Source organism: Hyaena hyaena, unplaced genomic scaffold (assembly GCF_003009895.1).
Source record: "Hyaena hyaena isolate Hyena2069 unplaced genomic scaffold, ASM300989v1 scaffold_780, whole genome shotgun sequence".
Lineage (NCBI taxonomy): Eukaryota > Metazoa > Chordata > Mammalia > Carnivora > Hyaenidae > Hyaena > Hyaena hyaena.
Window position 1 is genome coordinate 88,978 of NW_024081410.1, and position 26,050 is coordinate 115,027.

The 26,050-nt window shown below is 57.9% G+C and overlaps 1 protein-coding gene across 3 annotated transcripts in view; it reads left to right on the forward strand.

The window, feature by feature from the left end:
- The window catches only part of HSPG2 (heparan sulfate proteoglycan 2), a 99,120-nt gene that overhangs the window by 27,252 nt on the left and 45,818 nt on the right, over positions 1-26,050 (forward strand). For all 3 annotated transcript variants that reach the window (XM_039218771.1, XM_039218773.1, XM_039218772.1), the window contains exons 2-25: positions 6,231-6,366; positions 6,963-7,007; positions 12,295-12,404; positions 12,498-12,556; positions 12,834-12,994; positions 14,499-14,627; positions 14,842-15,096; positions 15,369-15,488; positions 17,181-17,312; positions 17,470-17,614; positions 17,708-17,859; positions 17,954-18,100; positions 20,301-20,464; positions 20,888-21,067; positions 21,165-21,361; positions 21,453-21,600; positions 22,400-22,527; positions 23,048-23,134; positions 23,225-23,283; positions 23,464-23,531; positions 24,677-24,817; positions 24,931-25,107; positions 25,259-25,438; positions 25,530-25,648. In XM_039218771.1, the coding sequence (XP_039074702.1) occupies positions 6,231-6,366; positions 6,963-7,007; positions 12,295-12,404; positions 12,498-12,556; positions 12,834-12,994; positions 14,499-14,627; positions 14,842-15,096; positions 15,369-15,488; positions 17,181-17,312; positions 17,470-17,614; positions 17,708-17,859; positions 17,954-18,100; positions 20,301-20,464; positions 20,888-21,067; positions 21,165-21,361; positions 21,453-21,600; positions 22,400-22,527; positions 23,048-23,134; positions 23,225-23,283; positions 23,464-23,531; positions 24,677-24,817; positions 24,931-25,107; positions 25,259-25,438; positions 25,530-25,648 (3,239 nt within the window). The remainder of the gene's footprint in view (positions 1-6,230; positions 6,367-6,962; positions 7,008-12,294; positions 12,405-12,497; positions 12,557-12,833; positions 12,995-14,498; positions 14,628-14,841; positions 15,097-15,368; positions 15,489-17,180; positions 17,313-17,469; positions 17,615-17,707; positions 17,860-17,953; positions 18,101-20,300; positions 20,465-20,887; positions 21,068-21,164; positions 21,362-21,452; positions 21,601-22,399; positions 22,528-23,047; positions 23,135-23,224; positions 23,284-23,463; positions 23,532-24,676; positions 24,818-24,930; positions 25,108-25,258; positions 25,439-25,529; positions 25,649-26,050) is intronic.

Below are 26,050 nucleotides of genomic sequence, written 5' to 3' on the forward strand. Positions count from 1 at the left end.
ACTTCTTTCTTATCTGTAAACTGGCAGGGGTGGGGTGGGGGGAGGCGCCAGTATCTGCCTCGTGTGGGGGTCGGGGTTGCGGGCTTGCATGAAATAAGCCTCGTAAAAACCTTATCTTGGCACCTGCGGTCTCCTTATCTGGGGGATCTGGCCAACTGGCTGGAGGAGGTCCTGCACCTTGGGAGCCTGAGTGTGGGAAGCTGGCGGGCCTCCCGAGTGGCACGGGCAGTGTAGGCATGCCAGAGGAGGCTGCGGCCACCTCCTTTCCGGCCCGGCGCCCCTCTTAGCCTGCCAGGGGATTAAAGGCCTTTTGGCCTTTGTGTCGGGCTCACCCGCCCCTGGCAGTTTGTAGAACAAAGTGCTGCCCCAACAGATTCCTGCCCCTTTGCCGTCTGCTGCCCATGGGCAGGGCACTGGGCAGCCTGGGGGGTGGGGCAGGGCACCTCGACCCTGTATCTGGGGCCTGGCCTGTCACACAGCCGGGGAGCACGTGTTGTGGGGTTCCCTGGGAGCCTGTATGCTAACAGAGTAGGAGCGTGTCCTTCCCTGAAGATCTGGGGGCCGTGGGTGGGGGAAGGGGCGCCGAGGCAGAGGCGGTGCCGGCTGGAGCAGGTGGGCAGGCAGGGGCTCGTTCCGCCCCCGCCCCCGCGCAGTCTCTGGATTTTGATGGAGTGAGCTCACTGCAGCCCAGATGCCTGGAGCCTTGCCCTGGGCAGCTGCAGCCCCCCTGGGGACTTCGGTGCTCAGACCTTCCTGCCCAGCTGCGGGGGCTGTGGTGGGCTCTGCAGGGCCTGGGCCACGGGGAGGGGGAGATGGGCTGGCTGCCCAAGTCATGGGAACAATGTCTCTGGAGCAGCCCAAAGGCCCACACCCCAGACCCCTGTCAGCCCAGAGGCAGCCTCAGAGGAGGCAGGTAACTTGAGCCTTGGCACCAAGCTTCGTTGTCACCCCAAGCGGGGTCACCTCCCCTCCAGCAAGCCCAGAGCTGAGCCAGCAGACCAGAGCCCTTTCCTTCCTCCCAGACCTGGAGGCCGACCCTGGGCCTGAGCCCGTGCCCCGCCCTCCCATGCATCCCCTCTCGTCCATACCCACCCCTCATTTGATTCTAACACTGAGCACTTACTGTATACAAGGCTTCAACAAGCGCCTCATGCACTTTTACTTTCATTTACATCGGTGACCCTCTGTGAGCCTCAGTTTCCTCGTCTGCAAGATGGGAATAAAAATGCAGCTGAAACCCTGGGAGTGAAGTGTGCGTTGGAATTTGGGTTTTCACATTCGAGCGAGGTGACCTAGAACACGTGAGAGCACACTCAGCAGAGTGTGGGGCAACACCCCGTAAAGAAACACCACTGCTCACCCTAAGTGGAGTAAATAGGCTACTAATAGCTTCCTGTCAGTTCAGGTCAAGGCTGGGCACCAAATGAACTTGTTATAAATGTATTTAAAAAAAAAAAGGAAAGAAAAGAAAACGCTCGTAGTTTTTGGAGCTCTTTGGATTCCCCCTACCACAGATGAGGGATAATGGCCCTGGAGGCCGGCCCTCCCCCAGGGGCTGCGAGGATCATTGGAGGGGGGCCGCATGTGGAGGAGAGGGCCTGGCACGGAGAAAGCCGGCGATGGAGTCCCCCGGCTCCTCATGTCGTCCCTTTCCTGTGCTGTCGCCTTCCTCCAGCTCTGTTTCCAGCAGCACCAGGGACTCTTATCCACACAGTCCGCACTGAAAAATTCCTTTGAAAACCCCAAACCCTCTATCCTATATCTGTATCTGCACCTTCCCCTGCACCCCAGACTTCTGTGCCCCTCTCTAATGGCTCGACCTTTCACCTCCAGGCTGAGTCCTTCCCAGCTCACCTTGGATCCCGCGGCATCCTCACCCAGGCTGGGAAAGGCGGTTTCCAGCCTCTGTCCCTTGTATCACAGGATCTCTGCGGGACTTGAACCTAGAGCCTCAGGTGCACCCGCATGCCTACCTGGACACAACATGGCCTCGGGGACAGAAGTTCCCCGCCTGTGTGGTATCCTGCCAGTCTGAGTTCCCCCACCTCCTTCCACCCACTGGGGGGCCACCAGGCCCACACCCCTGTCCCCAGCAATTGTTCCCAGCACATTAGAACAGTCCTCTGGCCTTGGCCTGTATGAGTCAGCTGCCTCCACTCCCACCACCAGGAACCTGTTGTGTCTGGAAAATCCCCCTGTCTGCTTGACTCCTTCCTCTCTGGCTCAAGTCTGCCTTCTGGACCCCTCCTCTCCCCTCCCGCCATCCGGCTCCAATGCCTGTCTGAGTACTGGGTTCCTCTGGGAGGAAGCCAAGGTTTCTTACAGCCAGCGATGGGCTAGAGGGCAGGAAACCTGAGTTCTATTTCTGCCTTTGACCTTGGAGCCACTGATGGTCCTCCTTGGGATGTTGGGCATATACTGCATGAGCTCAGGCCGCTGGGAGCTCAGGTGTCCCGTGGGCCATCCTGGGAGCTGGTTAGGCTGGGGGTGGGAAATGGCCAGCCCTGGGTGTCCTGGCCCTGCCCCAGCCTCAGCCCTGCCTCTTTCCTGGTCACCAGGTGCAGAACCCAGAGGTCCTGGGTCTGTCCTGGCTTTGCCTGCCACTCACCTGTGACCTTGGGCAAGTTACTTGGGGAAGGAGGGTGCTATTCCCTCCTCTGTGAAAGAGGACCATTTACACCTGCTCAGCCACCTCAGGCAGTTATTGTCAGGGTCTAATGACCCTGAGGTTGAGGAAATGCTCTGAAAACTGTAAAATAGCACTGTGGTTGAAAGATTTTGTGGGAGTGATTCTCAGTGCCCTCAGTCAGTTCCGGCTAAGTGGTAAAAGCTTAGACATTGGAACCAAACCACCAGAGGTCAAATCTCAGCTCTGCCACCTGCTAGATCTTCAAGCAGATGACCTGACTGCCCCATTTCCTCATCCTTACAGTGGGCTATTTAACCCCTGTAACCTGGGTTAGCATTTAGAAAAATCCTCGAAGAAGTGCCTAGTGTATATTAGGTGCTCAATAAATGTTAGCTCTTTCTATTCTCAAGTGGAGCACAGACTTTCCAGATCTGAATCCAAGTTCCCTTCTACGGTCAAGTCTCAGGCTCCTTTGGGCTCTTTCTGGGAGCCTCATTCTGGTCTGGCTCCCTCTCCCCTCCCAGATGTGAAATACAGCTGCTAGAACCTTTTGATCTTCAGCTTTACACAAATGAAGTCTCTGCTCTTGCTGGCTCAGTTCTTGCTACAGGTCCTGATCTGACCACAGAGCCTCGGGCCCTGGGGAGGGGGCTGCAAGCAAGGGCAGGCTGGCATGTGGAAGGGCCCATTCCCAGCAGTCCCTGGGGTGGGAGGGCTTCTATTCAGGCCCCAGCATGTTCTGGATTCTCTCACCCCTCTCCCTGCAGATGTGTGTTCCCGGCATTTTTTCCAAGTTGAATCTCACTTTGCTATTTCCTGTCCGGTCTCAAGTCACCCTCCCCCCCCCCCCCCCCCCCCCCCCCCCCCCCCACCGCCCCCGCCCTGGCCTGGGAGAGGCTTTGGACCTTGCTCACCACCAGAGTTTTCCTTTCCAGACAGCAGTGTCTAGGGGATGCTGGGAGGCTCTGTGTCTCATGCATGCCCCCACCCCCATGGGCTGGCTTGCATGGGAAGGTGGAAGGTGTGGCAAGGACACAGAGAAAAAGTCCTCCCTGGGTAGGGAGGATCCAAGCCTGTCCCTCTAACCTTTTCTGCCCAGTGTCTGTGCCCCTATGCCAGCCTTAGCCTCACACTCCCCTTAAGTCAGTCAGGGCCACTCTGGACCCATCTCCCACCTGGTGGGAACATGAACTTCCACCCACAGCCAGGGAAGGAGGGAGAAGCCCTTTCATGGACTGTTCTTGTGGTTCTTAGCCAGCAAGTGCTAGAGTTTTCTGAGCACATGCCAATCCATCCCTCCTGCCTGGGTGAGAAGGGGCCCAGGAATCTGAATTTCTCTCACCAGCTCCTGGAGATTCTAAAGCTTACTCGTGGATACAGACCCTGTGGGCATGGCCCAGAGGTCTCCTGGCCACTGGGGACAGGGATGGGCATTTGTCTAGAGAGAAGGCAGGGAAGGGAAAGGAATAGGAGAAGGTGTTTGCCTATGGATTGGAGGGGAAGAGGCATCAGGCCATGGCAGAGAGTAAGGTGTGGGCAGTGTAGACCTTATACTAGGCTTCAGAGCACTGCAGACATGAAGGTGACCAAATGGCTACCAGTCTTGGAGGAAGCTCCCAGCCTAGGAAGGGAGATTGCATATAGACCACGTGGGGGCGGCGGTACCTCCAAAGCAAGTCAAGTTCAGGAAGCAGCGAGACTTAGCAGGTGATGACATTTCTGACCATTCACTCATTCATTCATTCATTCAGGTAGTTATTGAACATGGGGTGCTGAGAAGGTAAAGATGAATTAATCACCGTCCCTGCCTCCATGCCAGTGGAGATACAGATGATTACAGTGTGAGCCCAGAAGCACCCAGAACCCAGCCTGGGGACAGAAGTGACTGTAAAGGGCAGGAGTCAGGAGAAAGTCTCCCAGAGGAGATCTTCTTTCCTTTTTTAATTATTTTATTTTATTGAGATTTTCTTTTTAGTCATCTTTACCGGGGTATAAATTACATACAGTAAAATGTACCCATTCTAAGTGTACCACTCAATAATGATAAGATATACATGCCCAGGGGACTGTCAGTCCAGAAGTTTCCCATGTGTCTCTTCCCAGCCAGCCTCCCCCCTTCCCCGGTCCCAGGCAATTAGTGACATTTCTGGAGCTGTAGACTAGAATTGTGCCCCCTAGAGTTTCATATAAATGGGGTCACACGGTATGTAGTCTTTTGTGTCTGCCCTCTTTTGCTCCTCATGTGACTGAGTTTCATCTGTGTTGCTGCGAATATGAGTAATTTGTTCCTTTTTCTTACTGAGCGGTTGGAGGAGGTGATGGTTACCTGAACTGTGCAGGGTGACGTGGCCAGATAAGCAAAGCAGGGAAGGGCATTTCAGCAGAGGGACTAGCGTGAGAAAAAGCCAAGGGCTCCAGGACATGGGCTGGGTAAAGTGTAGGGAGGGAGAGAGACTGGCCGTCTCTTTGTTTTTCTTCTCCTTGGGCTTCTCTCCTGCTGCCATCACCTTGTCTAGCCAGTGAAGGCTGGGGTTTGGTTTTCAAAAGCGAGACAATTTCCTTCTGGCTGGGCCAGGCTCCCCAGAGAGGGCCGAGGCCAGGCGGGGCCGGAGACTCTCATGCCAGGCCACCTGGAGCTGGTGTGCATTACGGGGCCACAGCAAATCCATGCACACTTGTGCTCAGGGGCTCTGGGGTTTCCTTGGGCTCCCCCGGGTTTGTTTTTCCTCTGTGTTATCTGATAAGACTCCTTTGGCAACATCTCCGTCTTGTCTAAGAGGAAAGAGGCATTCACTGCCCCTAGCCCGACCTGAGAAAGGCAGGTGCTCTGGGCGCCCGGGCCGTGCTGTTCTGGCCCACAGGGTGCAGGGTCCCGGCAGGCCCTCTGTGGAATGGGAGCTGGAGGTAGAACTTGTGCTGGGCTCAGCATCAGCCTGAGGTCACACAGAGTTGACACCACGACTGTCCAGTCCCCATTCAGCCCAGCTGCTGAGCTCCACCCCCTCGGCTGTGTGCACAGATGAGCTTGTCAGTGTGGCCACAAATGCCGGAGCTAGTTCTCCAACATGGCCGGAATGTGTCCCCGATGGCTTGGAGCTTTGGAAGCCAGGGTGCGGCAGAGAGAGGTGGTCGAGATGGCCTGCTAGGAGGTGGCTATCCCAGCCAGGAGCGTCTGTGGCCTCACTCCTGATTTCTGCCTCTGTCCCCCATCTTTGCTGGCCCAGCTCACCCTTTACCTATCTGTGTCCCCTGTCTACTGCCGCATGTCCCCAATGACCCTTGCCTTCTCCAAAGGAGGAGTCAGTCACCGCTTACCAAAGTGATTTTAATTTTGTCATCTGTTTGTTTGAGGGTTCATTCAGACTCAGTGAATGTGCAGGGCTGGGCTCTGAGGTCCCCAGGGGCGAATGGAACTTTCTTTGGCAAAACTGAGTCAAAAAGAGTAGTTCAGCCCTGTCCTGACTCTCACAGCCAAACCACATCTGACTTAACCACTACAGGGCTTTGGGGGAGGGCTCTGAGTCCCCTTGAAGCGAGGGGAGGGGTCCTTTGCACAGTGGGTGCTGGAGAATGTGACAGCCAGCTCTGTGATCTCCAACAGGTGACTCACGGGCTGCGGGCGTATGATGGCTTATCGCTGCCCGAGGATGCGGAGACAGCCACCGTGGGCCGGGTGGGGAGGAGCTACTCAGACATCTCTGATGACGAAGACTTGCTGGCTGACGATGCCTCTGGAGGTGAGCAGAAGGTTCTGGTGGCAGCTAGTGGTAGAGGTTGGCGGTGGGGGGTGGGGGTCAGGGTTCTTCCCACCTCTTCCCTAAAGAGGCCCCGGGAAGCTTTACCAAGGGGGTGCCTCAAGAGATGGGCTAAGAGCTGTGTGCAGCCTCGGTCCTGGTACCAGTGACCCCAAGACTTAGAACATGTGTGACCCAGGGATGGGGGCTGCTCTCTGCCATTGCTGTGCCCTCACAGCACAGAAGGACCGGGACTCCAGGGAGCTGGGAGACAAGGCACAGTAGAGGACAGATCCCGCTGCCCCTTACCTACCGCACCTCCTCCTGGCCCCGTCTGGAGGCCAGTGTGACGGGGCCCCTTCCACTCCAACACAGGCCGACCGTCAAGTCCCCGCACTGTGCAGCCTTGGTCCACACCTTCTCTGATGGAGGCTTCCGAGCTGACTTTTATAAACCAGCATCCCCAGGCAAGAGGGAGGCAACTGCTCTGTGCTTCTATGACCTTCCGCACGGTGTGCCAGGTGCCCCACACGGTGCCTGACACCCCATAGGTACTCAGCCAATACTTGTTGCTGCATAAGTCTCTCTTCTGCTTGCAGATGGCCTGGGCAGCGGGGAACCGGGCAGCGGGGACTTTCAGATGGGTAAGTGGCTGAGGGTCCCCATCTCACCCCCTGGGCAGGGGTCTTCCCCACCGCAGAGGTCCTGTCTCTGGGGTGGGGGCCTCAAGGGCTTTGTGGGCCTGCCGTGCTGAGCAGCAGTGTGGACTGGTTGGCAGGTCCCTGTAAGGTTGGGGACGGCCAGGCTCTGTGGTTATCTCTGCCACAGGGACAGGGCTAAGTGCCCCAGGCAGGAAACGCCCAGTTGTGATAGGTACCAAGAATAGCAAAATTCCCATCTCCCAGCACGGCTCAACTGTGGAGTCCCTCCCTAGATCCCTCCTTGGGGGTGTTGAGCTGGGGACCCCAGGCAGCGGTAGGCAGGTAGAGGTGCTCTGTGGCACAGGACATTTGGGCAGAGCTGGCAGGGGGTGGAAGTGACCTCACCCTGGACCTGGGAGGGACCCTGCCTTGAGGTTGGGTCACGCTGGGAAGCCAGGGGCTCCTGGGGTGGGGAAGAGGGCCGGGCTTTGTGGCGAACCAGGCCTCCAACAGCTGCTCACCGTGTCAGCGCTCGTGCACAGTGGAGTCGGGGCCAGGCCAGTGCTGGGACTCAGTCCCTGCCTCCTCGCACCCCAGGATTCTCTGGGTAGAGAAGGCCCTTCCCAGTGACAAGGCCCAGAAGCTTCCATATGGTTCTTGCTGCCTTCTCTGGAAGCCAGCGCCAAGCACTGTGGGGTCAGGGCCAAGGATGGAGCTCGGCTCCAGCAGACCACTGGGTGGCCGTACTGCATCCAGTGCTGCCCACAGGGGCGCGTCTGCACCTCTGCAGGGGGGAGGGTCGCCTCCCTGTGTGACTGGTGCCAATGCCAGAGGGAGCGTCCTACCTGCCAAAGGGCCGACACAAGGGTTGGCCCCTAGGTGTCCTGGTCCTGACTGTGACCTCCCAGCACCTTGACTCAGAGCCTGCCTGCAGCTTTCCCACATGGAGGTCTTTCCAGAGCTGCAGGATGCCTGGGAGCTGGGCGGGGCCTGTGCACACAGCCCACACCCTAGAACGGACTGTGCTGGGGCGTCCGCAGGAGCTGCCTCTTGCCAAGCCAGGCCTGTCTGCTGAGGCTCTGGTCTGGTCCATATTGTCCACGTGGAAACACTGATGGCCTGTCCCCTGGGGCTGTCCCCTGCAGCAGCTCTGCCCTCTCTGAGGAGTCCTTGCCAGCCCTCCTCCCCCGTGAGACGCAGCTGTGAGGCCAGGAGGGGTCGGAGGTAGGGGAAGGGGCAGGGAACGGGGAGCAGCAGCTGGGAAGGGCCTGTGCTTGCGAGTGGAGCCTCTCCGTGGGAAGACACAGGGCCTCAGACCCTCCAGACCCAGCCCTGGCACTGGCCCGCTGCCCTTGGGGCAGGTCCAGGCAGCTGGGCTGAGTCTGAGCCCTGGGGGCAGCAAGTATGTCTCCCCGCCTCTCCATGTGCCCACTTCAGCCTGGCCCAAGGGCAGTGCCCTCTCTGCGCTGGGAAGCAAGGGCCATCCTGGCCAAGATGGGGCCACCTCTGACCACGCCCCTTGCCCGGGCTGTGGCCCAGCCCCACCCCCTGGATCCTAGCCCCTGAGATGGTCCCTCCCCCCAACTTCCCTCACGCAGGGCTGTGGCTCCTGCACGCTCTGCCCAGCCCTGTCCCATCACCCCCCTTCTTTTGTGTGCTGGTACCCCAACGTGGCAGACAGCCCCCTGGCTCTGACTCCTCCCTGGGACCCCTGCCCTCCTCCCCTCACCCACTTTCTTTTCATCTTCTGACCCATCTCTCTGTTTCCCACTCTTGTCTGGCCTGCTCAGACACCTATCTCCCCGTCTCCCGCTCCCTCCTCCCCTTCCTTGGGCTATCTCTCTCCTCTTTGTATCTGTCTCATCTCTGCGTCATCCTGTCTCACTCTGTATCTCTCTCATTCTCTCTCTCCCTTCTGCCTCTGTCTCCCTCTTCCTCTCGTTCTTCCTCCACTTTCTCTCTGCTTCTCTGTCATTTTCTTCCTTCATGTCTCTTCACGTCTCCATCTCTCCCTTTGGTTCCCTCCACCTCCCTTGCAGTCTCTGTCGCTCCTGGCCTCTCTCACTGTGGCCCTGCTCTGCAGGCCCCAGGCCAGGCCACCCTCCGGTGGCTGGTGAGGAGTCTCCTCCCAGTAAGTGAGGCCAGGCAGCCTGAGGGGAGGCTCCCTCTGCCTCCCTCCCCATTCCCTCTCCCCGCTCTCCCTGCGCTATCCTTTCTCCCTCTCCTCTTCCTCCTCAGCCTGCACTCTGTCCCACGTGAGGCTCAGAGGCGCTTTCTTTTTGGGAGTGGGGGCCTGGCCGGTGCCTGCCCAGGACACAGCCAGGCCGCATCTGGGCCTCCAGGTTCAAACACAATGGGCGGGGCTCCCGGCTTTCTGGTGGAGGCGGCAGGTACCCACCTCGGGGCTGGGTGATGTTGGGCCCACCCAAGGGACCCAGGGCTCCTGGGTGGGGTGTTCAGGGACCTGAGCGTGTGTGGCGGAGTTCCACTGAGCAGGGAGTTGGTGAGATAGTCTGCTGTGGGGCTGAGGGTGGGCAGGTGTGCATTCCTCACCCCCACCCGGGAGCAGCCAGTTCCTGGCCCCCTGCCCCTCCAGCCTCTGGCCTCAAGCGGGCTGTCTGGATGGGGTCCGAATGAGGGCCAGGAGGGAGGGGGCTGGCCAGAGCAGGCACCCAGAGGGCACGCCCTCCCCCAGGCAGCTTCGCTCACTTGCAGTACCCTCAGCTCTGGGGGCTCGTTCCTAGAACTGATGGGGCTTTACCTTTTGTCCGAACCCTCAGGCTCTGGCCGCAGGGAGGCAGTTCAGGGTGGAAGAGGGAGGGCGCTCGCCCTGACCCACCCTTGGTCTTGGAGAAGGCGGGGTGGGGTCAGGCAGGAGGGTCCAAGCCCTTCCCAGGGCCTAGGAGAAAGGGGCTTTGTGGCGCTCCAGCCCCCTCCCCCAGGAACGGGCACATTCCTGGGCAGAGACCCGGCCTCCTCGCCCGCGCTGGGCCATGGGGCTGAGGCCAGGGGCTGGGCTGGGGGACTCTCAATGGGCCTCTGTGCCTGCTCACAAGGGGCCTCTGTGGCTGAGCTCACGGCCTCCACACTCGGGCCCATAGAGCCCCACCCACCCGGGCACCCAGGAGCCCAGCCCAGCACAGGGCAGCGCTACCATCACAAGCACCCTGTCTCCGTGTAGGAGCCCACTGCTGCCCCTTGCTGCACACCCCACCTTGACCCCACAGGGCTTGCTTAGTCCAAGCCACAGAGGGAGAGCATTCTTGCTGGGGGCGGGGGGTACACCTGTGGGCCCGAGAGAGTAAAGTGGAAGGAGGCCAGGCCTTGTAGTCATGCACGAGGTCATAGGCCTTGCCATGGTAGTTTTACTTCAGAAGCTAAGCTTTTGACCACTAAGCCACACTGCCCCTCATATAGTAATAGCTCATGTTGTATTGCACCTACTATGTGCCAAGCTCTATTCTAAGCACTTACATATTTAAACTCATTTGTAACTCATTAACTTGGCACTTATAATTAACAACCAAGTTCATGGACATTACAAGATTTCATGCATTAAAAATCTTGTACATAATAGGTGCTTAAGAAACTGTGTGCACGTCTGTGTGTGTGCGTGTACACACTAGTCTGTGTGTATCAGAAGCATATGATGTGGATTGATTCAGTCATCATTGGTTCAGTATCTACTACATGCCAAGCTTTATTCTAAGTAGTGTGTGTGTGTGACTCATTTGCAGTTTGTATTAACTTGTATGTATAACTGCTATATGAAGTCACGAACATGAGATTGAGTGTCTATAAAACATCTTGTATATGGTAGGTGTGTAAGAAGCAGTTATACGTGTAGGCTCATACCAATCTGATATGTATTTGTCATTTAATATGCACCTACTATGTGCCAGGCTCTGTTCTAAACACTTATACATATTTAAACTCATTTGTAACTCATTAACTTGGCATTGTAATTAATACCTAAATTCATGAATATTCTAAAATCTAATACATAAAAAATCTTGTACAGGGCACCTGGGTGGCTCAGTCGGATAAGTGTCCGACTCTTGATTTTGGCCCAGGTCATAATCTCATGGTTTGTGGGATCGAGCCCTGCGTCAGGCTCTGTGCTGAGAGCATGGAACCTGCTTAGGATTCTCTGCCTCCTTCTCTCTCTGCCCCTCCACTGCTCACACTCTCTCTCAAAATAAATAAACATTTAAAAAAAGTCTTGTACATAGTTGGTACTCAAGAAACAGTTTGTGTGTATATGTGTACACACTAGTCTATATGTACTGTAGGCACATGTTATGGATTGAACTCATAGTCATATGAAATCATGAACATTGTGAAATTTAATGTGTATAAAATGTCTTGTATATAGTAGGTCCTTAAGAACAGTTGTGTGTGTGTGCTCACATCAATCTGATAGGATCTTTATTCACTCCTTGGTCACTATGTGCCAAGCACTAACTCTGGGGATACAGAGGTGAATGAAATCCAGCGTTGCTCTCTCATCAGGTTTATTCTAGGGGGTAGAGAAGGTGACAACAGCTTCTGATTCTCTGGCACATGCTCTGTGCCAGGAGCTGTGACACGCAACTCATTAATATCCTCATCTGACTGAGGAGAACACAGAAGCTCAGAGAGGCGAGGTCAGTGCCTGTGGTGTGGCTGACCTCAGAGCCCCTGGTTGTCACATGACGCTCTCCAGTCTGTGTGTGACCAGGCAGGATCGATGCGATGTGGGCTGGAAGGTGTTCTGATGGAGGGAAGCACAGGGGCTGGGGGTTCAAGGGAGGGGACTCTCACCCAGCCGGGGTTGGAAGGTGGAGGGCAGTTCAAGTGGTCTTCTTGGAGGAGGTGATGGCTGAGCTGAGAGTCCTGAGAGATGATGAGAGCCAGCCAGGGAGGAGCTGGAAACATGTCTTGGTCCCTCGTGGGTGACTTCTGTGCTAGGCCAACCTCCCCTGGAAGCCAGTTCTTCTTGTCCAGCCTCTCTCTGTACCGCTGGGGTCCCTTCCACACCGTCACTTAGTTTCTGCATCAGGCTACCTCCCTGTTGGTTGAGGCCCCTAACTTACGGCTGGGGCCTCGGCTTTGACCCTGGGCAGGCCTGCCACATCCACTGACAGGTGCTCGTTCGGCAGTGCTGGGCCTGGCTGAGGGCACACGGGCGGCAACCTGGGCCAGAGGCCGCTGGAGACCATCCCCAAATCTCCACCCACTGGCCAAGCCGCCTGAGGCCACCACGTGCTGGGCTGGGCCCCTCCTGGTGACCCCCCACTCCTCTCGGCAGTGTATTTCCGAGCCCTGGTAAACTTCACTCGCTCCATCGACTACAGTCCTCAGCTAGAGGATGCGAGCTCTGAGGAGTTCCGGGAAGTGTCCGAAGCTGTGGTGGACACGGTGAGGTGAAGGGGCTTGGGCGCTCCCCGATGGGGGGGGGATTGGGATGCGGTGAAGCTACCTGGAGGCTGATGGTGCTGTGTCGCTCTATAGCTGGAGTCAGAGTACTTGAAGATTCCTGGAGACCAGGTTGTCAGTGTGGTGTTCATCAAGTGAGAAGGGGCCCCTGGAGGGCCGGTGGGGGGGTGACCTGGAGGGAGGTGACAAGGAGGGGAAGTAAGAGAGGCCAACGGGGTGGATCTCAGTTGGTGGAAGTTCGGGAATTTGGAGAGACAGTTTAGACCTTAGATTGCCCCGCTTGGAGTCCAGGCTGTCTGAGAACAGGCAGTCAGGAGATCAGGCCTGAGGTTCGGGCAGGGGACGGAGGGAGGAGCCGAGGCTGCAGGCGCCTTCCTCATCCTGCTCCCCTGCCCCCCCCCCCATCCCTAGGGAGCTGGATGGCTGGGTCTTCGTGGAGCTGGATGTGGGCTCCGAAGGGAATGCGGATGGGGCTCAGATTCAGGACGTGCTGCACACGGTCATCTCCAGCGGCTCTGTCGCCTCCTACATCACCTCTCCCCAGGGATTCCAGTTCCGACGCCTGGGCACAGGTAGGCCGGTCCTGGCACCTCGGGGCACTTCTTCCTTTCTTCCAGTGTCCCCTCCGTGGGCTCTTCTAGCCACTTAGGGACAGGGATCTCCCTACCTGATCTGCCCCATCAGTCTTTCTGCGGTCCTGGCTTAGGTTGAGTATCATCTGTTTCCTCTAATCTCTGCTCTCTCTCTCTCAACCTCTGTACATTGACAATAGATAATAATTCCTTTCTGCACATAGAACTTTCAGATCCAAACACATTTGCATTTAATAATAACCAACGAATGTTTCCTGAGAGCTGACTATGTACTGGGTGCTCAGTAAGGCCCTTGCATCCAGCCTCCATTCAGCCTTCATACTTCCTATGAAGCAGATATCCCTGCTATTTTACAGATGAGGAGATGAGGCCCAAAAGGGACAAGTGGCTGTTCCAGTTCACATAGGCTTTAGTGGAAAAGCCAGAACCTCCACGAAGCCCCATGTCTGTGCCAGGCTTGCCAGAACCCGGGATGATGTGAGATGAGCACGAGAGGCTCAGAGAAAATAAGAAACTGACCCCCAGGCACAAAGCTATGGGATACAAAGTCCTGGCCTTTGAGCTCTCCACCTGCTCAGGCTTCTTTGCACAGCACCCCCCACCCCCAGTCTCCTACTTTGATTCCCTGAGTCTTGGCCTCTCCAAGCCAGACAGGCCCCATTCATTCCCCCACAGCCTCTGTTTCTCAGTGCCATCAGCATCCCTGAGTCATCGAACTCAGAACTGAACAAGCTCTTCCCCTATGGTGGTGCGGCCAGATCGGAAAAAGACACTGTAGCCATCACCTCTGTCATTCTACACATAAAACCCCAAAGAACGCACCCAAAGATCAAGTTTGCTCTTCTGGCCTTCCCCAGCCTCAGACCTGAAGCTGGCTGGGGGCCCAGCCCTCTCTTCCCCTCTTCAGTGAGCCTCCCTGGTTGGGACGGTGGGGTGGGCCTGGCTTGGCCATGCAGACCACGGCCCCCAGGTCCCCCGTGGGACGGTGCTGATCACACCTTCCTTTCCAGCACAGACACCCCCGCCCCCTCCGGCCGCTGTGGCGGCCGCAGTGACACCAGGTGAGATTGTAAGCCAGACGCGGGCCCATCCAGGTACCAGAGAAGCTATGGATGGAGGGGAAGGCAGGCTGAGGGCGAGATGGCTGGGCATGGCCCACAAGCCGCCCTCTCTCACCTTCCCCTCCGTCCTCACTGGGCCCGGCTGTGCCCTGCACTTGTGTGATGTGGTGGTTGCATGCGTGTGGCTTGTTAACTGTGTGCGGGGTTTATGGAAGGGACAGGTGAGGCCACCGCCCCCTGTCCCCTGTCCCGTGTGCTGTGACGTGTCCACCACGTGCTCCTCTGCCTCACTCAAGGCCACCAGACACCAAGCAGCCTGACCCAGGGCACAGAAGCCCGCTGCCAGCCACGCAGTGCCTGTGCCACCCACGACAGCCCCCCGCCCCTCCCCCTGCCCCTCTGACGCCCTCTGACCCCCACAGTGCCCCAGTTCTCAAGAGTCTGCACTGAGGCCGAGTTCGCCTGCCACAGCCACAACGAGTGTGTGCCCCTGGAGTACCGCTGTGACCGGAGGCCTGACTGCAGGGACATGTCTGATGAGCTCAATTGTGGTGAGGGGCTGGCCGGGACCACAAGTGCCCTGCAGACACCAGGCAGGGCCAGGGTACCCTGGGCTTCCGTGTCAGCCGGGGGCTGTGGGGGAGGTGGGCCAGGATAGAGGAAGGGTGGGGGCACCGTAGATGGCAGGGGAGTTACGGGGAGGGCCTGGACAGTGTGGGGGCCAGGGCTGAGGACTGTGCCACACCAGGTGGGCTCTGTCCACAGAGGAGGAGGTCCCCACCCTCAGCTCCGTGTCCCCTGCTCTGGAGAAGACACCACCGTTAGTGCCCTGGCTGGAGGCGACCACCATGCAGCAGGTGCCAGGCACCCCCGCTCCGCAGCCTCTGCTCCCCAGCCCAGACAGGCCTGTGCCCTGCGGGCCCCATGAGGCCATGTGCCCCAGTGGGCAGTGCATCCCCAAAGACTACCTGTGTGACGGGCAAGAGGACTGCAAGAATGGCAGCGATGAGCTGAACTGCGGTGAGGACACGGGCGTGGGGCTCATGGAAGCTGGCTGGTGGAGGGCTGCAGACTGGGGGAGGGCGCTGGCTGGGGGAGGGCCGCAGGCTGGGGGAGAGGGGCTGACTGGAGGAGGGCCGCAGGCTGCGGGAGGGGGGCTGGCTGGGGGAGGGCCGCAGGCTGGGGGAGGGGGGCTGGCTGGGGGAGGGCCACAGGCTGGGGGAGGGGAGCTGGCTGGGGGAGAGCCGCAGGCTGGGGGAAGGCCGCTGGCTGAACCTGGCCTGATCCTTCAGGTCCCCCGCCGCCCTGTGAGCCCAATGAGTTCGCCTGCAGAAACGGACACTGTGCCCTCAAGCTGTGGCACTGCGATGGTGACTTTGACTGTGAGGACCACACCGATGAGGCCGACTGCCGTGAGTGTCCTGGGGTCCATCCAGGCCCTATTTCTACTGCTCTCCCTGGCTGAGTGGGGGTAGCCTGGAGGGTCTCTCTGACCCCAGCAGTGAGGGGTCTTTAGCTCAGAGCTGAACTTTATAGGGACACTTCGGCCAGACTGCGTGTGGCTAATGTCTCCTTGTTTCTTTTCTTTACTTTGTTACCATTAATCTTCTCTTAGCTATTCATGCTTGGGTATAGGTCAGACAAGTGGCTGAGAGGGCTTGTACCCCGAAATCCCCTAATGATCCGACTCTCAGTGGATGTGCGAGTCAAAGCCTTTCCCTGATGAGTAAAGGGGTTTTTCACGTAGAGCTAGTTCTGAGTATTTTGGACATCCGTCTGCCCAGTTCTCTGTCATCTCCCCATTCAGCCATCCTTCCATTGTTCATCAGTCCATCCATCCATTCCCCCAACTATCTGTCCATTGGCTGTCTGTCTGCATAGCTCTTCACCCATCCACCCGTCAACCCAACATCCTTCCTTTCTCTTATCCATCTCTCCAACCAACCATCAGACCGTTGCCCATCCACCCCGCTGACATCAATCCATCTAGTCAATGTTAAGGACATTACGACAGTTAATGGTGAGGCTGGAGAGCATCAGAGTGTCCTGTCCTGCTAGAGGTTGTTAGTCTGAGATTGATGATAATCTTCAAACCATTTCTCTGCAATCCCGGATCCCATGTGGACATTCCTCCTGTCCCATCTGCTGGTCTGCTCCTCCTTGCCTTCCTCCACCTTCCCTGCCCCACAGTCCGCGCCGGAGAGAAGCAGCAGCCTACGCTTTTTAGGATGTCCTTCCTGTGGCTCGAAGCTTGCCTGACGAGACAGCCCCTTGGGAAAGAGAAGCAATCAAGGACTTGAGTTGAAAAGTCCTTCTCTTCTGGGGGAAAGTCAGAGGAGACCGAGGCCTTGTTGGCAGAGCCCAGAACAGAGAACGTGAAAGCTAAGAGGCCTTGGGGGCTCAGAGAGCATTGGGACAGAAACCCCAAGGTGGTCAGTAGATAGCTGCTTCCTGGCCTTCTCTCACTTCCTTCTCTGCAGATGTGTGGCCTCCTCTCCTACGCCACTCTGCCTTCTCTGTCCCAGTCCGTGTGTCTGTCTTAAGGTCAGTCCCCCCAAGGAAGCGTCAGCCACCACCTACCAGAGATGCCTGGCCCGGGCCCAGCCCTGGTCCCAGGCCAACTCCAGGCCTCTGGCCAGTCCAGAGGTGGCTGCCCCAGGCCAGGGGCCACCCAGGGCCAGTCAGAGGGGACAGAGCAACGAGATTCGGCCTGTGACAGGGCCCCTTGCCAGGCTTTCCGATAGAGAGAACTGTACCAGGCCTTACCGGGTGTCTAGGGGTACCGGCCACTTCGCCTGTGCCTTTGACAGAGGCCTGTGCTTCTCAGGGTGGCTGGATATGGGAGGAGCCGAATAACTCTGACGTGCCAGGCGTATCTCTGTTTTGGGGAATACGGGTGGAGTGAGTGGTGGGGACAGGGTACCGTGATGAGCCGTTTGATAGCCGAGTGGTGACAGCGGGCAGTGTCAGGGCAACTGTGTGTCACAAGGGTGAGATGAGGGAGCGACCCTGGGGACCCCAGGGGAAGGTGGGCAGGCAGGGGGTGGGAGTGCCCCCCCCCAGGGCAGTACCTGCTGCCCACACCGCCCGGCTCTGTCCCCTAGCTGCCAAGCGCCCCGAGGACAAGTGCAAGCCCACGGAGTTCCACTGTGTCTCCACGAACACGTGCATCCCGGCCAGCTTCCACTGTGACGAGGAGAGCGACTGTCCTGACCGCAGTGACGAATTTGGCTGCAGTGAGCAGGGGCGGGGGCGGGGGCGGGGGGTGAACCGCCAGCCCTGGGCCCGGAGTGGGTTCCGGCACCCGCTGTCCACGGCCGCAGCCCTGCTGTCCTCCCCTACTCCTCGTCCCTTTGCCCTTCGTACCCCTCACTCCTGCTCCGGTCTGCCCAGTGCCCCCACAGGTGGTGACCCCGCCCCAGGAGTCCATCCAGGCTTCCCGGGGCCAGACAGTGACCTTCACGTGTGTGGCCATCGGCGTCCCCACCCCCATCATCAACTGGAGGCTTAACTGGGGCCACATCCCGTCTCATCCCAGGTAAGGCTCCGAGCGCGGCCAGGGGCTGGACCTGTGGGGGGCGCCGGGCCGGCGGCCCTGGCCTGACCCCAGCTCTGTCTTGGGGCCCTCCAGGGTGACGGTGACCAGTGAAGGAGGCCGTGGCACCCTGACCATCCGCGATGTGAAGGAGGCAGACCAGGGTGCCTACACCTGTGAGGCCATGAATGCCCGGGGCATGGTGTTCGGCATTCCTGACGGGGTCCTGGAGCTCGTTCCAAAGCGTGGTACGCCTGGCGGGCGCACGGGCCCTGAGGTGGCGGTGGAGGCAGGGCTGCCTGCTGGTGACCGGCCACGGCCTATCCCCGTGCCCCCCGACAGGACCCTGCCCAGACGGGCACTTCTACCTGGAGCCCAGTGCCTCCTGCCTGCCCTGCTTCTGCTTCGGGGTCACCAGCGTTTGCCAGAGCAGCCGCCGCTTCCGAGACCAGATCCGGCTCCGCTTTGACCAGCCCAGTGACTTCAAAGGTGCGTTGGCTGGCGGGCGGGAGGTGGGGTGGGGGGCACCATGGCGGTCTTGGCGGGGACAGGAGGGCGGACATAGGCGTGCAGCATGCATGGGCCCATGGGGCCAGGTTCACAGAGGGGCGCAGGGTCTCTGCAGAGAGGCTGAGCCCTGTGAGAACAGCACTTGAGGGAAAACAGACATTTTAGGAAGAGCCAAATCCGCGCTTGATGCCTGCCCGCTTTGGGTTATGAAGAGAATGGGCTCTGGGGCCAGATTCCTTGTTGAAGTTCTGACGCTCCCCTACTGCCTGGCGCCCTTGGTCAAGTTGCTGTTTCATGTCTCAATGTTCTCGTCTACAAAATGGGGATAAAATAAGAACTACCTACTATGTGGCTGTAAGGACTTAACGGGTTAATACAGATAAGCCACTCAGAATAGTGCTCAGTCCATGGTAAGTGCCCCATACATATTCCCTGATGTCATCGTCACCATCCTCATCCTCATCCTGAGAGACCGAGAGGTGCTGGGGTCCCCAGAGCAGAGGAGCCAGGGTTTGGCATCTTCTTAGCCTGGGGCTGCCCTCCAGCTGCACCAGTTTGAGGGTGCAACTGTGGCTTCTCTAGGCCTGGTTTCCCAGACGTAAAGGCAGGGAGGCAGTTGGCCTGCGTTCTCTCTGGCTCTGAGAGGCAGCATGGTTTGGGCCAAGAAACCACAAGGACCTGGGTTCAAGTCCCAGCCCTCATCTACTGCCTGGCATCAGGCTGCCTCCCGTAGCACTTTCTGCATCACCAAAGATTAAATGCAAGGAGGGGGCTTAGCTGCCTACATGGTAAGCACTCGGTTGGTGCTGTGGCTTGGTTGGCACAGCCTTCCGACAGCCACCGGCGCAGGCACGGTTGGGGCTGTTCTCACTCTCTTCAGAGGAGGACTCTGAGGGACTGCGGGGCCTCCCTGGGCTTACACACAGCTGTTTAGAGGAGAACTGGACCCCAGGCCTGTCTGACTGGAATCAGAATGGTCAGGGTGGGCGGGGACTGCGCAGGCGGCCTGTGTGTGGATGGTGACTCGGAGGCGGGAGGCCTGAAAACATTATGGAAGGGAGGGAGGAAGGCAGGCCTGGGGGAGTGCGGCCTGGTCTTGGGGGCTACGTACGGTCATTCTGCAGATAAGGGTCTGGATTCGTCCATGGTTACAGGGATTAGATTTATGATCCAGGGGACAAGCTACTGACAGACAGATGAAGACTTAGCACAAGGAAGGAATTTCTAAGAGTCAAAACTGTCCAGGGTTGGGAGGGACTGCCTTTGGGGGTAATGAGCCCTCCATCCCTTAGAGCTGCTCAATGTGGTAGTCACTAGTGACGTGTAGCTCTTCAAATTAAAATTAATGAATTCACTTTCTCAGCTGCACAAGCCACATTTCAAGTGTCCAGTAGCCACATATGGCTAGTGGCTACCATATTGGAGAGTACAAGTGTGGGACATTTCTATCCTCATAGAAATTTCTCTTGGATGGTTAGTGCTGCCCTAGAGATCTGGAGGGATGCTGTAGAGAGAATTCCTGTGTGTGTGTGTGTGTGTGTGTGTGTGTGTGTGTGTGTGTGTGTGTTGGGGGGGAGCGGTTGGACTAGATGACCCATCATAACAGTAACAAGAGCTAATTGTTTTTGAGCACTTTTGTGCAGCACTCTGTTTTAAGCATTTCATATCAATTTGCTCAGTTTCTCTCCTTACTAAGCTTATGATGCAAGCCAGTATTCTGTCCATTGTACAGATAAGGAAACTGAGGACTTTTTTCAAGGCCTTTCACATCTGGGGAGGGTGATAGAACCAGGACTTGGCACCTGTTCTTCAGCCCCGGGTAGCTCTCTACTGCCCCCTGAGGGCCATTCCAACCCTGACAGTCCTTGAATCGCCTCAAAACAAAAGGCTCTGAGAAGTCCTGCTACAAAGAATCCGCTTGACCTTTTTCCTGACCCCATGGTTCCCAGCCATCGTTCTTCAGCACTGACTTTCCCCAGAACATGCTTTAGGAAATTCTGCTCCAAAACTGTATGGAAGAAAAAAAGTTGTTCTTTAAACTTGGCGAAAGAGACTGAAGTTCTCTTTCAATCAGATTTCTCCCAGAACTGTCCCATCTTTCTGGCTAACCGCCTTTGAAGGTGGGTATCTCCGGCAGGCCTGTGCTGCAGCCCTCAGCCCTCCCTCTCGCTGCCCGCAGGCGTGAACGTGACCATGCCCGCGCAGCCCGGCATGCCGCCCCTCTCCTCCACCCAGCTGCAGATCGACACCGCTGTACAGGAGTTCCAGCTGGTCGACCTGTCGCGGCGCTTCCTGGTGCAGGACTCTTTCTGGGCTCTGCCCGAGCAGTTCCTGGGCAACAAGGTGAGGGACCGGCCTGCTGCTCTGGATAGAGAAAGGGCCCAGCCCCCCTCGCATGCCCACAACCTGCCTGGGCTCTGCTCCCTCCGAAGCTGGTAGGCAGCAGGACAGACTCAGTTCCGGAGGCAAGGTGGGCAGTGAGCGGCTCGTTCATTCAAGGCAGGGTGTCTGCCCACCATGCTCAGGTTAGAAGGAACGCCGACTCAGCCTTTAGAAAGGGCTCCTTTTATTCCGCCCTCCACATGAGACTGAACATCCCAAAGGCAGAGCCAAGTCCTGCCCAGCTCTGTCTCCCTGTGCCCGTCTCTGTGCCAGGCCTACAGTGAGCACTAGACACAGAGGGGAGGGGGAAGGGACGACTGGACACACAGCAGGCGTCAGATGTGCCCCCAGCTTCCCTGCCCTGACCGGCCCTGTCCTGGCCAGGTGGACTCCTACGGCGGCTCCCTGCGCTACAAGGTGCGCTACGAGCTGGCACGGGGCATGCTGGAGCCAGTGCAGCGACCGGACGTGGTCCTCGTGGGAGCTGGATTTCGCCTCCTCTCCCGAGGGCACGTGCCCACCCAGCCCGGCACGCTGAACCAGCGACAGGTTCAGTTCTCGGAGGTAGGCGGTGCCTGAGCTCTCAGGGCAGGGGTGAAGGGGCCACAGGCTGGGCAGGGGCTAACGTGTGGCGCCCCTGCGCTCCTCTGTTCATATCCAGGAGCACTGGGTCCACGAGTCTGGCCGGCCAGTGCAGCGGGCTGAGATGCTGCAGGTGCTGCAGAGCCTGGAGGCTGTGCTCATCCAAACAGTGTACAACGCCAAGATGGCCAGCGTGGGACTGAGTGACGTCGCCATGGATACCACCGTCACCCACCCCACCAGCCATGGCCGGGCCCACAGCGTGGAGGAGTGCAGGTGCCTGAGCTGGCAGTGCCCGGCCAGGAGAGGGGAGAAACAGCAGAGCCTCCCGGGTCCTGTAACCTCTCTCTCGGTCCTGCCTCCACAGATGCCCCGTTGGCTATTCTGGCTTATCCTGTGAGAGCTGTGATGCCCATTTCACCCGGGTGCCTGGTGGGCCCTACCTGGGCACCTGCTCTGGCTGCAACTGCAATGGGCATGCCAGCTCTTGTGACCCTGTGTACGGCCACTGCCTGGTGAGTGGTGTTGATTGGCACTTGGACACCAGCTAGGGGCCGGGGGCATAGATGGGTGGGAAGCCCAGGCTGAAGCCTCTTTGTGCCTACAAGCTTAGCATGAGCCTCTAGAATGACTGTCATGGCTGCTAGAGAAACGATCATGATCTCTGGTTGCATTAACAGAGATAAAATGTCCAGATAAGGGAGGTGAAAGTCCTACTCTCTTCCACCCTGGTCGGAACCCTGGAGAGTACTGTGTTAAAGATTGTCCTTAGCAGGGCAGCCTTAAGGGGAAGAAGCCTGGAAATCCTATGTATTTCTAAGGAATAGTGGAGGAGGCTGGGATTTGGGAACTGAGAGAAGACGAGGCTCAAACTACTATTTTCAAATTCTTCAAGAGCCCTATAAGATGGAAGAAACACTATTTCTAAGGAATAGTGGAGGGGGCTGGGATTTGGGAACTGAGAGAAGACAAGGCTCAAACTACTATTTTCAAATTCTTCAAGAGCCCCGTAAGATGAAAGAAACAGATTCCAGAGGGTTGAAATAGCCAGTGGGTGCAGATTAGAAGAGGGAGGTGGGTTTAAGTCAGGATAAAGCAGGTGTTTAGAACCTCCTAGGGGACAGGCTGCCCGTGAGAAGTGATGAGCTCCCCATCAGGATGCGGCTGGATGCTCTCCTGTCTACACAGCTGTGGAATAGTTCCAGCATATAGTGGAGGAGGCCAGGCTAGCCTCAAAGGGCCACCCTCGGAGTGCGGTGTGGGGCAGAGGGACTGCTCTGTACAACCTGAACCCTTCCTTCCCGTTCCTCCCAGAACTGCCAGCACAACACAGAGGGGCCACAGTGCAACAAGTGCAAGGCCGGCTTCTTTGGGGACGCCACAAAGGCCACTGCCACTGCCTGCCGCCCCTGCCCTTGCCCTTACATCGATGCCCCCCGCAGGTCAGACCCAGCTCGGGGTGGGAGGGGGTGGGGGGCAGATATGGTGGCGAGTGGGGGGTGGGCCGTACAGCAGGCTGTACAGACATACTCTGGGCAAGGAGGTGGGATACCTGGGTCAAATCCACCTCGTTGCTGAATTTCACCGATGCCACTTGACCTCTCTGGCCTCAGCTTTCTTCCCTATATTATGGGCCCGTCTGTCTTTCTAGTATTGCTCTGAGGCTGCAGATCAAGAATAAGTGGACAGGGGCACCTAGCTGGCTCAGTCAGTAGAGCATGTGACTCTTGATCCGAGAGTTGTAAGTTCAGGCCCCTTGTTAGGTGTAGAGATTACTTAAAAATAAAAAAATTTAAAAACCTTAAAAAAAAAAAAGAACAGATGGGCAGAGAAATGATGGACAGAGAGGCGACATCACGTCTCATAGCTGCTATGCGGGCAGCAGTCATTTCCTCGGGTGGAGTGTGAACCCCCGCCCATCATGGCAGCCCTGCCCCACATCCTGCCACCTGATACCCACAGATTCTCAGACACCTGCTTCCTGGACACGGATGGCCAGGCCACGTGTGATGCATGTGCCCCAGGCTATACAGGCCGCCGCTGTGAGAGGTGAGGAAGAGCCAGCCAGGACCGGGGGGTGCAGGCTGTGCGGAGTGGGGACATGGAGGTGCCACTGAGGACCCTCCCTCTCTCCCCCAGCTGCGCCCCTGGATATGTAGGCAACCCCATCCAGCCAGGCGGGAAATGCAGGCCCAGCAGTGAGTATCACAGTGACCATGTCACCTGGCACTTCCCCTGGCTGCCCGCCAGGCCCCGGTCCTGGAGCCCGGCCCAAACCCCGGCATCCCTGGGGAGGCATCCAACTCTGTCACCTGTCTGGCCATACTGGGTCCATCCCATTCCCACCTGCCTTGCCAACACCCACTTTGTGCCTGCAGACCAGGAGATTGTGCGCTGTGACGAGCGAGGCAGCGTGGGGACCTCCGGGGAGGCCTGCCGCTGTAAGGTACGCATGCCCTCCCCTCCCCCACCCCGGGGACTCCGGCGGGCATGCAGCTGGGAGAGGGAGAGAGGAGGCTCCGTCTCCTCCATAGCTCCTTGGCTGGTGGGTGGTGGCCTAGCCAGAGGCTGATGGGCCTGGCTGACTAGTCGTCCCCTCATGAGAGGTGGCCTGGCATCGGGAAGGAACCTTGGCTGGAGAGTCGGGTAACCTGGGTTCAAGTCCCAGATCCTTTGCCAGTGCTTCTTCAGGCAACTGTCGTATCTGCATTGTACCTTTGCTTTTGCATTCTCACACTGACATGACCATATGGGTATGAGAGAAATTTACAGAAATTTACATCCCCAATTTACAGATGAGCAAATGGAGGCTCAGAGGAGGGAAATTATTTGCATTAAGACTGGGAGAATCAAGGGGCGCCTGGGTGGCTCAGTTGGTTAAGCGTCCAACTTCGGCTCAGGTCATGATCTCACATTCGTGGGTTCGAGCCCCACGTCAGGCTCTGTGCTGACAGCTAGCTCAGAGCCTGGAGCCTGTTTCAGATTCTGTGTCTCCCTCTCTCTCTGACCCTCCCCTGCTCATGCTGTCTCTATCTCTCTCTCAAAGATAAATTAAAAATTAAAAAAAAAAAAGACTGGGAGAATCAAGTGTCAGTGGAAGGAGGAGCTGGACCAATTGTGGAGTGAAGCACTCCTGATTTTAAGTCCCAGGCTAGATTAGCAAGCTGAGCGACCTTGTGTAAATCACTTCCCACATCTGAGCCTCCGTTTCCTCATGTGAAGTGTGGAGGTATCACATACTTAAGGTACTTAGCAGGATTAAGTGAGATGATGGTTGAATAGGAACTAGCACAGTGCATGAAGCACTCCATAAATAGTAGCAGTGACTGTTTTAACCAAGTTGTTGTATTTCAAACTTAAATGTATTTGTGAGCCCCCTAGCCCCCAAAAAGAAAAGGGAAAAAAGACTGGTGGCAGACACTCCCATTAATTGGGAATTACTGCTCACACGGTGACAACCCTGCTTCCCTGTGCTCTTTCCGTGGCTCTCCCGGCCTTGGGTCCCCATCTAGAGTGTGGGCAGATTAGGCTGGAAGCTCCAGGCAGCCCCTCCCGTGGGCCATCCTGCAGCTCCCAGCTCTGTGCCTGCAGAACAACGTGGTGGGGCGTCTGTGCAATGAGTGTGTCGCCGGCTCTTTCCACCTGAGCGCCCGCAACCCTGATGGCTGCCTCAAGTGCTTCTGCATGGGCGTCAGTCGCCAGTGCACCAGCTCCTCCTGGAGCCGCGCCCAGGTACCTACGCAGGGTGGCTGGGCAGGGAGAGAGCGGGGACCCCTGAGTCCAGGGGGGACCACGTGCCAGTCCCAGACCTCAGCCTCCCTTCCGGCCTCCTCTCCTGCTCCCAGGTGCACGGGGCTTCCGAGGAGCCCGCTCAGTTCAGCCTGACCAACGCCGCAGGCACCCACACCACCAGCGAGGGCATCTCGTCACCCATGCCCGGGGAACTGGTCTTCTCCTCCTTCCACAACCTCCTCTCCGGACCCTACTTCTGGAGCCTCCCCCCACGCTTTCGCGGGGACAAGGTGGGCAGGGGGTGGGAAGAGGAAAGTTGTCCGAGGCTTGGAAACAAGAATGTCCTGGTGCCTTGGGAGGAAAGGTGGAAGACGCGACTGGAGCAGTGGCATGTCAGGACAGTGGGGCCTCAGCCGAGCACCTGTCCACCCCGTGTCCCAGGTGACCTCCTATGGAGGAGAGCTGCACTTCACGGTGACCCAGCGGCCCCAGCCTGGCTCCACGCCTCTGCACGGGCAGCCGATGGTGGTGCTGCAGGGCAATGGCATTGTCTTAGAGCATCACACTTCCCAGGAACCCAGCCCCGGCCAGCCCAGCACCTTCACTGTACCCTTCCGGGAGGTGAGCAGCACTCTCTGGGGCCTGGCGTGGGGAGGGGCATCAATACCCCAGGATGTCAGGGCTTGCGGCACACGTGTCCTTTCCTTGGCAGCAAGCCTGGCAACGGCCTGATGGGCAGCCGGCCACACGGGAACACCTGCTGATGGCACTGGCGGGCATCGACACCCTCCTGATCCAGGCGTCCTTCAGCCAGCGGCCAGCTGAGAGCAGGTGTCTGGGGGCCAGGGCGGGAGGACAGAGGGGCCAGCTCTACCACTGGCCTTTTGTGCCTCATTTTCCCCATCTGTAAAATGGGGACATAACAGTGACTCATGGGGCTTGTCTTAGGTTGGGTTCCCTGGAAGCAAAGCCTGAGATAGAGATTGGGGTGCACACAATTCACAGTGAAAACCTGGGAGGGAGGGCGAGGGAAGGACAGACGGACGAAGGAAGGCTCATTCGATGGGGAAGGTTGCAGGTATCAGCCATTCGCCACAGCTCTTGCAGCAGCCGGGGTGTGGACGCCCAGCTGGGCATGCAGACGGCGCCCCAGCAACATCAACAGCAGGGCTGCTGGGAGGATTAACGACACAATCGACATGATCACACTCGGGACTCCAGGCACGCCTGGCA